The sequence below is a fragment of the Amborella trichopoda genome, chromosome 2, assembly GCF_054954075.1.
Source record: "Amborella trichopoda isolate Santa Cruz 75 chromosome 2, AtrichopodaSantaCruz75HAP2 v2.0, whole genome shotgun sequence".
In the NCBI taxonomy this organism is placed as follows: Eukaryota; Viridiplantae; Streptophyta; class Magnoliopsida; order Amborellales; family Amborellaceae; genus Amborella; species Amborella trichopoda.
The window spans coordinates 39,077,339-39,089,405 of record NC_142337.1 but is presented as its reverse complement, the minus strand read 5'-3'; the positions used below and the strand labels follow the sequence as shown (position 1 = coordinate 39,089,405).

General features: G+C 35.0%; 1 protein-coding gene and 1 long non-coding RNA gene across 2 annotated transcripts; one reads left to right on the top strand and one right to left on the bottom strand.

The window, feature by feature from the left end:
• The first annotated feature begins 743 nt into the window (after positions 1 to 743).
• LOC18425471 (aluminum-activated malate transporter 9) lies at positions 744 to 10,461 on the top strand. The gene is made up of 5 exons (XM_006830018.3): positions 744 to 2,957; positions 6,764 to 7,174; positions 7,286 to 7,425; positions 7,514 to 7,660; positions 9,668 to 10,461. Exons 1-5 carry the CDS (start codon positions 2,678 to 2,680, stop codon positions 10,238 to 10,240), a joined length of 1,551 nt encoding a protein of 516 aa, XP_006830081.1. The 5' UTR covers positions 744 to 2,677; the 3' UTR covers positions 10,241 to 10,461.
• On the bottom strand, positions 6,548 to 10,535 carry LOC148783213 (uncharacterized). The gene is made up of 2 exons (XR_016049425.1): positions 9,607 to 10,535; positions 6,548 to 7,802 (listed from the first exon to the last, which is right to left on the bottom strand). It is a non-coding gene; the product is annotated as an uncharacterized LOC148783213 (long non-coding RNA).
• Between the last annotated feature and the right edge of the window lie 1,532 nt (positions 10,536 to 12,067).

The window sequence follows — 12,067 nt, the reverse complement described above, 5'->3', positions numbered from 1 at the left end:
CACCTGATTGTCTAGGGTTGCACAAAGAACTTCTATCAAAATTTAGCTTGATAACATCCATTGGTGGAGGAACCCATGCAACAACATGCATTCTTCGGGCACTAATTGTACCGGTTCTTGAAAATTACAGATAAAATCAGACCTGAGAAGGGCACCCCCCGCCTCCTAATACTGGGACAATCAATCATCGAAACCATAATCTTAACTTGGATACTTTCAGCATTCATAACTACTCTATCAAAGATCCTCCCATTTCTCTCCCTCCAAATCTCCCATAAACTTGCAGCTCTAAAAGCCTTTCTAATCAACATGCAAAAGAGTAATGTTGAGCCAATCAACGATATCCACTGCATGTCTAGGAAACACTAGCTGAACACCTTGTTTGTGGCAAGCCCACATCCGAATCTTATACATCCATGGAAACCACAAAAGAGGTGACCACAATATTCTACATCTTGCTTATATAAATGCATACAAAAATAATCTGTCCCTTTTTTTAAAATTTTTTTAATTTCTTGTTAAAGAAAGTAGTGTAATTCATTCCAAATAACAAAATCTATGAGGCGATTTAGCCAAACGGAAATTGAACCAAGATATTCACCCAGGTTGTATTACAAAGCTACCACTTGTTAATCAAATTATCATATAACATTATATCGAAAATCTTAAATACATCCCATGCTTTTCATTTATAAAACACGACGGTCGAACCTAGAGTTTTTCCTTTTTTAGGGGAGTTTTTTTTTTTGCTGAAACTAATTATCAAATTTTTTTTACTCCTAACCTAAGACAATGAATTATCACAATGAAGGAAAGGGTAAACATATGTATGTTTTTTCTTTATTTCCAAGGAGAAGGTTACCCACATAGCCTTCTTTTCTCAAGAAACTGTGCTGCCTTGAAGTCATGATCAGTCTTGATCGTTGAAAAATGGTGCATTCAGTTAGTCTTGTCTAGATGAGGACTCAAAATTTGTTTTGGACTTTAGGCACTGTTTAGGTGATGAACTCAATGTGTTCTAGTAGCTGTTTTAAATCACTTTATATCCCTATTTAAGTGTAGGTACACTCGACAAAAGGTGAAAAGCTGCTGTATCGCGTGTGCGCATATGGATTCATGTGATAAAAACTGAATGCTTCACTTTTCATCCTACTTGTTAAATGCAACGTTTTGTTGAAATGCTAAATGTATATGAACATAAAGGAAAAGTATTCAGAGAGACCATTTACTTTTAGGACGAAGAGCACTATTTTCTATTAGATTTTAAATCAAGTGGTTGTAGGCATGATATTGACTAGATTCAAAGTTTGAAAACCAAAATTTCTCGAACATCAAGACAAACCCCAAGCCATTGAATTTGATATCTAATGTCTTGGAGTTATTGTACCTCGTGAAAATGATAAATAGTCTCATAGTATACAATCCTGGAAAAAAATGCGTGCTATTGATTAACTAATAGAACAAAAAGGGCACAAACAAAATTCCATGCAAAATTGTGGTCACAAATATCCCCAAATTAAAAGAAATTTTTGCCATAACACAAGAGGTACCGGATTCCATGACCACAAGCAACGTAGAATAGGAGCCCTCTTTGTTTCTTGTGGGAAATCAGGAAGCCTTAACTCTCCTATCCCCCAATCATAACCGATATGCGGAATAAATTTATTCTTTGATTCGGAAGATAACAAGATTTCAAAATGAAAAAATCAAAGATTGAAGATATTGGGAACACAAAAGATACTATACTCTTGCAGGAGTATAATGTCCACTTAGTCCTCGGAAAAAATCGAATTAAACATTAGGGATGTAATCTTTTCAACTCATAGATAACCTCAATAAAAAAAATCTCCAATGGTACCCTCTATGCACTTGAACAAAAAACAGTCTCGAAATTAAATAAAAACCATCCAATTTTTAGGAGGTGATATCAAAGTGTAAGAAAACTCAAATTTCAAAATTTAGTTTTTTGAGAATAATCATCTAATAATTCTTAAGGGGTTTCCAAAATTTTAGATTGAAAAAAAATCCTCCCAAACAAGTCTTTTGACTGAGGGAGGAGAAATAAACAATGCCCCTGAAGGAGCTTAGGATACATGCCCGGGAACCGAAAGAGAAGTAAATTATTATGATAGAAAGAATTGTTCACCTTGGACGTGTACACGGCGAATGAAACGAGGTTAAGATTATGAGGCCCTGATCGAATTTAGTTGGTACAAGGAATTTTGGGGAGACACTCATGAGGCGTCTGAAAACTGCTCGCATCATTATGATTCTAATTCCCCATTATTGGACACAAGCATCTTCCTCCTCTCTAAACCTTCTTTTCTCTATCCTCCTCGCTTCAATTATTTTCAAAGTATTATTCTCTTACATTATATTACAACATCCCTCCTACAAATTCTTCCTTCTCACTACTACTTGCACCACCACCCATCTCTACTTTGTGTCTTTAAATCACTTCCCTTTGTTAATGCAGTCTTTGTAGCCAGACACCATGCTCTTGAAGGGAGTGGAAAACAAAAGCACGAAAGAACTGTGTTGTGCTAACTGATTTGGCTACTAGAGAGGCCCTGGATTACTTAGAGTGCAACTTCGACTTAGTTAAAGAACCCGATTGAACAAAAAACTCCCCGATAACTTGCGAAGTTTTTCACTCTTTCCTTGTTTGCCTAGGAGAATGAATGGGAAGAAAGGGCGCATAGAGATAGATGTGTTTGCCGCAAATATCAGACCTCCTGAGTGCGGCAAGAGTTCCGGCAGCGGTGGCCGGAATTTAGCAAAGAGGGTGTGGGAATTTTGCAAAGATGATCCGGGCAGGGTGACATTCTCTTTCAAAGTGGGGCTTGCGGTTCTACTTGTGTCGTTGCTCATACTTTTCCGGGCATCTTATGAGGTGTTTGGGACCAACATAGTGTGGGCCATACTTACGGTTGCCATCATGTTCGAATACACTGTTGGTATGCCCTCATTTCCTAACAAACTCATCTAATAAGAATATATTTCTTGTGTTTATAAAGTTGTGGGGTACTCAGTAATTTAGACATGCACATCCACTGCACATAGACACACACCAAAGACATGTGGAATATTTAGAAAAGATTTCTTTTTTAAAAAAAAAAAATGGTTTGAGAGGCCTGCAGCCATGTCAAAAAAATATAGAGCATTACCTCAAAACTCACTGAAAATTATAATTCTATCATCAGACCTTCAAATCGACCATCTCGGCTTTAACTATTATGCCTTTGAAAAAAAAAATTCAGATTTCAAGCCCGAAAAATAGTTTATATTGTAAAAATTATCTAGACAATCTATTTCACTTTAAAAATAAGTGTTCACTGATTCATGAGATCTGTAGTATGTTTTTGAACTTCAATATTTATATACAGTGTTGAAAATTGATTTTAGAGCCATCATGAAGATCTCCAGTAACCAAAGTACTTTCTAGATGGGATTTGACGTGAGGCTTTACTTTATTTTTATAAAGCCTAAGCCTAATAGAAACTGCATAAAAAAAGGGAGAAGTTTATATAGAGCCGAGGCTCTAAACTATCAAATTAGAGCCTACCTCAAAAATTCCACTACAAGAGGTTGTTTTGATGCCCAAATATATTCAAATTGATCATCGCGACATCAAGATGCATGGACAAGAGAAAAAATGGATTTCAAGTTTTGGAAATAGTATATGTTTTAACGCATCTTTAGACCGTCAGTTTTCAAGTTTTGATAGATCTGTCGATCTACACTATGTTGAAACTATAAACTTTATAAATAAATATAAAAATATATTTTAAGGCTATTACAAAGATTTCCAGTATTGAAACCAATTTCTTGACACTATTTTAAAATAGGCTCTAACTTGATTACTTAGAGCCTAGGCTCTATACAAACCGCACCCTAAGAAAAACGCATTTGTTTTTCTCTAGAATCATAGCTAAAAAGAGTAGTTAATAGCACTTTTAAAGTAAGACTTGTGCTGGAATGGCCACAACCACAATATAGGGGTTGCTTTGAACAGGGAAAAGTTTGTATACGATAGAAATTTGTATAAAACACTAAAAAATAAAAAGGAAAAATTATGAAAATATGCCATTCAACTGTTTTATTTTTACCTGTTTATCAAGAACAGACTTAAAATATCATGATTAGTCTCCTTTGATGGTTTATTTAAAATTAACTAATGAAATAGATAAGTTGTTAAAGGACTCAGTCCACTAGCAAATGATCATTAGATGATGTGGGGTTTGTATAAGATGTGAATCTTAAACAATCAAAATAAAGTATATTTTTAAATCTATATTTTTAAATCTTGCTAAAAGGTGTAGTTCTAGTGATAAAAGCTGCACTTCTAGTTATAAAATTTAAAGCTTAGAAAATAGTGTAAATTAAATAGACTTATAAACACCTCAATTTTTAAGCTCAGAAAATTGAGGTGCATCTTTAGCTCTACATTTTAAGGAAGGTTGCAACCTTATATAAACTTTTTCATATATATATATATATATACTCCATTCTTTATGTCTGAAGATTAATGTTGAAAAAATCACTAAGCGCCTAAATCATCTCGGGATTTAATTAGGAGATTTAGGTTTGAGGAACTTAGGACCTGCCTCTTTTTTATATATCTTTCTATGTTTTTGTAATATATAGCTCACTGTTGGAAAAATCGGGTGATCTAACTGCTAATCGCCTGGTCAGTGGCCGGTTTTGGTTTTGGGCGGTTTTAGTGATCAACCAATATTTTAAAAAAATAAAAAAATATATAAATTTCCAAAAATAAGGAATTTAATTTGTAATGTATTTTTTTAATATTCTTTGCATTATGATAAATATTAAAAATTATTTTGATCATTAATACTCACTTTTAATACTGTTGTACTTTCATAAAAACAAATAATACCTTTAGTTAATGATTATGTTACTTATAACAATTAATTTTTTAAACAAAAAATAATTGAATTTTTAATAAATTCACAGTCTACTCTAACAAGTAAACTTTTTATTTTAAAGGCCTGTTAACTTAAGACAAACTTGTCCTTTAGTAAAATTTTCAACTTCATTTTTTATGAAGATGACAAAAGTGCCTCTTGTCTTTTTATAATATTTGCACATACACGTTTACTCAATGAGTAAGACACCACAAAAATTGAGATTAATTAGTTTGTAAAAAATTATTAAAACTTAAATACTATCAAATAATCATTATTATTTGATGGACTTTGTACAATGATGACCTATGAGGGAAATAGTGCAGAACTTCACCTATGAAATCATGATATATATGGAAAAGTTTATATAAGGTTGCAATTGATACACCTCAAAAATCTATCGGAAATACTGTTTTAAAATTGAAAAACCCTCTAATTGATCATCTAGACATTGAGATGTATGAATATGAAAAAAAAAGTTTTTGAGTCACATAAATAGTTCATCTTGCAACATATTATCTAGATATGTAATGATATTTTCACTAAAAGAATGAGGATAATTATGAAGTGAAGTTTCTACTACTTTATCATATGAATGCTTTTATATTTTAGTGAATATTTCAAATATATCATTATCGAGATGACAAATATACCTTTTGTAATTTAGTGCAAACATTATCATTACCCATTCTTATAACAAAAATACCCTTACGATTAAAAAAGAGGCAACTAGAGTAATTTTTGTACTTGACATTGGCTCGTACAGTGGTTGAGCCAAAGTAACTCGGACTTAACCTGAGCTACTTGGCCGTGGGGTTTGGACAATGGCTGAGCCAAGTAACTCAGACTTGACCTGAGTTACTTGGCCCAAGACTGGCCGAGTACACCCAAGCCAAAAAATATTAAAAATATAAAAAAATATAAAGAATCCCCACAAATTGGAAAAATATGTTAGATTAAAATTAAAAAAAATACATTTAAATGAGATTAAAAAATTAATTAAAAATGAATCTTGAAAAAATCAATTTGTGATGGAGGTATTTTGGAAATAAATAAAAAATAAAATGTAAAAATAAGCATTCGTGACCAAAACGCTATCCAAACTTTACCAAAATTATAGAAAATATAAATATATATATATATTACATGTAAATTTCTGATTATTTTGGATTTGTTATTAATTATTCTGAATTTTGTTTAAGATTCCCTAATCAACCACCCAACTGGGATACATGGTCTTCCTACATTGGCGAGACCAATTAGGACACAAGAATCTCAGCCACGGTGAATATAAATAATTAGGACACAAGAATCTCAGCCACGGTGAATATAAATAGTTCCGAGAAATGTAGTTTCAATATTGAAAATATTTATGATAGCCTTAAAAAATAGTGTAGATCGATAGATCTTTGAAAATTTGAAAATCTTGAAAATTGACGGTCCAAAAATTCGTTACAAAGTATACTATTTTCAAAAGTTGAGATCCATTTTTTCTTATGTCCATGTGTCTTGATGTCGAGATGATCAATTTGAATGAAACTTTTGAGATAGGCTCAAATTTGATTGTATAGAGCCTCGGCTCTATATAAACTTTTCTCATATAAATATAGATAAAATAATTCTGAAATTAAAAAATTATAATTTTTTAATCTGTTTGTGGCACTGCTTTTTTTGACATCCATGTTCAAGATGGTGCCTCATGTGAAGCTGTTTTCCCGGACGCGTGAAATGCTTTTACTTACCTGTTTAGTTGGATGTATGTCTTGACATGCACATACACACATGTTCACATGCACAGAGAGAGGGAGTATTGAGACGTGCATGAACCTTTGGCTCAGGTGCTACATTCAACAGAGGGTTCAACCGAGCGCTGGGCAGCCTACTCGCCGGAATCCTCGCCATCGCCGTGGGTCAGGTTGCGATACGTACAGGGCACATTGCTGAACCAGTCATAATAGGCTTCACAATCTTCATCATCGGTGCCCTCACCTCTTTCATCAAGCAATGGCCTTCTCTTACCCCTTATGAGCACGGTTTCAGAGTCATTCTCTTCACCTACTGCCTCATCATAATCTCTGGATATCGAATGGGGCACCCCATCGGAACCGCTTTGAATCGATTGTATGCTATAGCGATCGGGGGAGCCGTCACTTTGGTGGTAAATGTTAGCATTTTCCCCATATGGGCTGGTGAACAGCTTCACAAAGAGCTTGTCAAGAGCTTCGAAACAGTCGCCGATTCGCTACAAGGTCTGGCGTTGCAATTGTGATAATCGCTTCATGATCTTGCTGAATTAATCCTAAACTAATGTGATTATGATGGTTTTGGGATCAATTCACTCTCTCTCTCTCTTTCTGCAGAATGTGTGGGGAGGTATTTGGATGAGGATGGACAGGAGAATTCGGAGTTTTCGAAGAAGGTGATGGATGAGTTTCCTGATGAGCCTGCTTTCAAGCGGTGTCGATTGACACTCAACTCATCCGCAAAGCTCGACTCTCTGGTAAATTGGTGATTTCTGGAGAGAGAAAGAGACTTGTTTTATGTAGGAGGAGAATCTGAATCGGAAGAATTGTTGTTGTTTTTTGAAGGCAAATTCGGCCAAATGGGAGCCACCACATGGAAATTTCAGGCACTTTTTCTATCCGTGGTCGGAATATGTGAAAGTTGGCGCCGTTCTCCGCCACTGTGCCTATGAAGTGATGGCCCTCCATGGCTGCCTCCACTCTGAGATTCAGGTCATGCGTTCCTCTTCTATCTCTACTTCATTTTTTAACATACTACACTCGTACTTAAAAATTGTGTGGAATGGTGACATTTATCTCATATTGGTCCAATGTGAAGCGGGGAAGCCAATTCTCCTATCTCCACTCCTCTCATCTGCAAGACAATTATCTTGAAATTTTATGGAAACGTCGTCTGGCGCTATAGTTAACTTTAGGGTATGGGTATGGCTTAAGGGTATGGCTTATATAAAGTTGCAACCTTTATTTGTAGACGAAAGGTTGTAATGTTTTACGTTTTTTATTTTAGTTGGATGATGTAGATTTGACATGTTTTTTATTTTAAAGAGAATATCAATATATAGAATCGACAATATAAAAAAAAAAAGTATTTGAAATAACATTGTGACATGAGCAAATCATAGCCGTCTTTTCAAATTGAACAATTGAGAAGTGTGGTTATGTAAAATTTATATGCAAATGGGGTTTACATAGAAAGCTTTCCTTTATTAAAACATGGAAAAAATTTATATAAGGTTGCAACCTTAAAATGTAAAATTAAAGATACACCTCAAAAATCACCGGAAAAGGTTGATCATTTCGACATCGATATGTATGAATATGAAAAAAATAAAATAAAATATTTTGAAATCTAGAACTAGTGCATCTTGCAACACATTATCTTGACCGCCTATTTTCAAGATTTTCATATGTTTATAGATCTACTAGATTTTAACTATTTTTGGAGTTCAAAATTTTATAAGGGAAAGTATATAATGAGACCATTTACTTTTGGTACAAGGTGGTCATAATTAATCTTGACCATTAGATGTGAAATTGAGTAGCTGCATTTATTTCATTGACCAAGCTCAAAGTACAAAATAAATTTTCTCAAACTTTGGGATAAACCCAAGCTATCAGATTTCACTTCAAATAGTTATAGTAATTGTGACCGCCTTGTATCAAAGATAAATAGTCTCATTGTATACAATCCCATTGTATAATTAGATATGAAAATAGATTTTTAGATAAGGAGAAAGTTTATATAAGGATGCAACCTTATAATGTAGAACTACGGATGCACCTCAAAAATCCATCGGAAGAGGTAGTTTTAATGTTGAAAAACCCTTTGATTGATCATCTGGACATCGAGATGTATGACCATGGAAAATAAAAAGATTTTAAGTTTCATAAATAATGCATTTTACAACATATTATCTACACTGTCCATTTTCAAGATTTTCATATGTTTATAGATCTTCTTGATTTTAACCATTTTTGAAATTTAAAATGTCATAATTAGATATAAAAATAGATTTTGAGATAATCTTAAAAACATTTTACATCAAAATTATATAACATGATAAAATTTGAAGGTGCACCTTACGTCTACAGCTACGGATGCATACGTATGCCAACTGCACCCTTTAGAAAATCCTGAAATTTTTTTACACCAAAGTTACATGTTATGAAACAATTTGGAGGTGGGCCTTAAATGGATTGTTTAAGAATGCAACCAAACCACGCGCTTAAAACATTACACATCCCTAATTTGAAATCCATATATAAGGAGCATTTTTCTTAAATAATCTCCCTAGTGCGATAACAAATTTAATATACCGTACAAGAAATATTTTATATTAAGGTACTGACTTTTTGGAATAGTATGTGTCAGGACTGACGGCCTCCCCTCTAATCGATCGCACCTTCACATTAAGGCTTTTAACTAATGAACAATTGTTTCATTTTAACTAATGAACAATTGTTTCATTCGGGCTGGACTGCTTTTTTACAATACGCGGTTCAGGTGTATAAATCATCCATCTTAATATAATTATTTTTTTTAATTTTTAATTTATTATTATTTTTTTCATATTCATGATCTCCATGCTAAAGATTATATATTTACTAAAAATTAGAAATAAATTATATTTAAAAAATATATTTATTACCATACCCACATTTCTACAATACGGCAGCATGCTAACGCTGACTGAGTTGTGTGTCTCTGTGTACACACAGGCACCCCATAACCTTCGCAGCGCATTTGAGCCGGAAATCAGGGAAGCAGGCAACGATGCAGCTGAGCTAGTAAGAAGCCTAGGCAAGGACATAAGCAACATGACGCGTAGCCAACCCGCCTCTCTCCTTAAGAAGGTCCACAACTCCACTGAACGACTGCAACGCAGTATCTACATGCACTCCTACCTCCTCACCTCACCTTCTGAGCCTCTGAATGCCGACACGAAACCCTCATTGAAGCCTCAACTTTCATCCTCCAACTCCGATCTCTCAAAGAGGTTGGCCGAGTACGAAGGCATGAAGAAGTTTAGTGAGTCTGAAGGTACAACTGAGTCGTACCATGAGACCATGAAGAAGCAACAGAGGAGGTTGCATTCGTGGCCCTCATGCGACATTGGTGGGTTTGAGGAGGAGGCTGTCGGAGTCGACCTTCCGACAAAGTTGACTGCGCTCGAGAGCACAACTGCCCTCTCACTGGCCACCTTCGCATCGTTGCTCATTGAGTTCGTGGCTAGGCTCGATCACTTGGTGGAGGCTGTGGATGAGCTTGCAAACCTTGCAAGGTTTGCATAGAGACAGGAAACCAGGCAAGATTTGCATAGGAACAGCTAGAACTAGAAGATATATCCTATCTATAAGTATGTGATATGAGAATGGTCCTTAAAGTGACCATTTCTATATAAATGCAGAAAACCTGAAAGGTCCTCTAATTGATTTATGAGAAATGTAGAAATATCATGGGGCAATTCGTACCCTAATATGAATGGAAATGGATCTTATAAATAGTTAAGAAAGACAGGAAATGTATAAATAGATAAGAAAAGAACTACTGTGAAAATAACATAAACACATTATCCAACTTTATTTCTGAAGGAAACTGCAGCTGCAATTTCTGGCTAGGTTTTGAGGTGGAGTTCTACTCTTTATCATAAAGCCTAGGCCTTAATTTTGTGGATGTGTATGGCCTCTCAAGGTCTCTGATTACCCTTTCATGTTAATCTTATAGGGTAGATTTTGACTCTAACTGAGAGCATAGCATCTGAACGGTACCCTTTTTGGGTATCTCACCAGGCTAGGCAGTTTGGAGCTCTAGAGTGTAAGAACTCTGAGTCACAGTGTAGAATTTGCAATGAAGAAAATAGTGACGAGCGAGAGAAAGATCAACAAGACATATACGTGGTTCGGCAATAATGCCTACATCTACGAAGGGTAAACTAGAATCTCATTCATAATGATTATTCTATTTACCAGAGATTTATAGAATTACAATTTTTGTGTTTTAGGAAATAAGTCTCATACAAGAAACTTAATATAGAAAGCTTATTATCTTGTAATATACAAGATAAAAAAATCAATATCTGGTTTCTATAACTGTTAATACAGGAAAACTTATGCCCATGAGAAATGGGCTTAAGGCCCATGCAGGTACGTATGAGGGTTATGAGGTATCCCTTGGTAGAGGTCAAGGACGGAGGGCTTTGGCTCGAGACTAGAGTAGAACCTCAGCATAGGGAGGCCAGTCCATGAATATGAGTGCCACAACATTGGGAAACCTCCTTTCCGGAGGAAGTTCCCAGGAAGGCTATGCGCAAACACCTCCTGTGGGGAATACCTGAAATTTGCTTAATATTATGGAGCTCCACCTTTTATTAGTTGATTTTGATGGACCAAGCACCGCCTTTGTAAGACTATGCGTGATGGATTCTGCTGGTACAGAATATGGTTGTGCATTTCAGTACAAGCCCAGCAAAGCGACCTGTTAGTGCGAGTTTTTAAGCCCATAGGTACTTAGTTACTCTTCAAGTGTTGTTGGAGTGTTTATGAGTCGTAGGTCTATAAAATTGGCATTTTCTATGCAAAATCTCCATTTTGTTCCCTTTTTATCTTTGTTGGTGAATATTTTCTGAATTTACTGCTATAATGATTCAACTCAAAGGTGGGGGAGTACCAATAATACAACTCAAAGGTGGGGGAGTACCAATAATACAACTCGAAGATGGGTGGATTATCAAACGTTGGCTCTGGTAGGCCAAATATGACCATTTTGAGAGGTCAAAACTCGAGAAATATCATAATATGCCCTTGGCTATCTTCTCTCTCGTACGAATCATACCACTATCCAATTCCTACTTGTTTGATCCATTTTCCCACCTTTTTTACGAAAATTTTGTGGACCAAATAGCTTCGGGAAATTTGTGACAAATTTGGATAAAAGAACTCCATCGTTTGGGGGATTTATTATCGAATTCGTGAATTTCGAATCAAACTTCATGAACTTTCATGGCTCTTCATAATTTCTTCATATTTCTTTTGAAACAAGCCACTATTTGGTGATCAACCACTAAACTTGTGAGAAATCATATGAAAAATATTTGGAGAAAAATTTCAAGAATTGATGTA

Bases quoted from the DNA above. Each gene is read 5' to 3' on its own strand.
- LOC18425471 (XM_006830018.3), top strand. From the start codon at position 2,678: ATGAATGGGAAGAAAGGGCGCATAGAGATAGATGTGTTTGCCGCAAAT. The intron at 2,958-6,763 runs GTATGCCCTCAT...CCTTTGGCTCAG, and splicing joins CATGTTCGAATACACTGTTG to GTGCTACATTCAACAGAGGG. The intron at 7,175-7,285 runs GTCTGGCGTTGC...CTCTTTCTGCAG, and splicing joins AGTCGCCGATTCGCTACAAG to AATGTGTGGGGAGGTATTTG.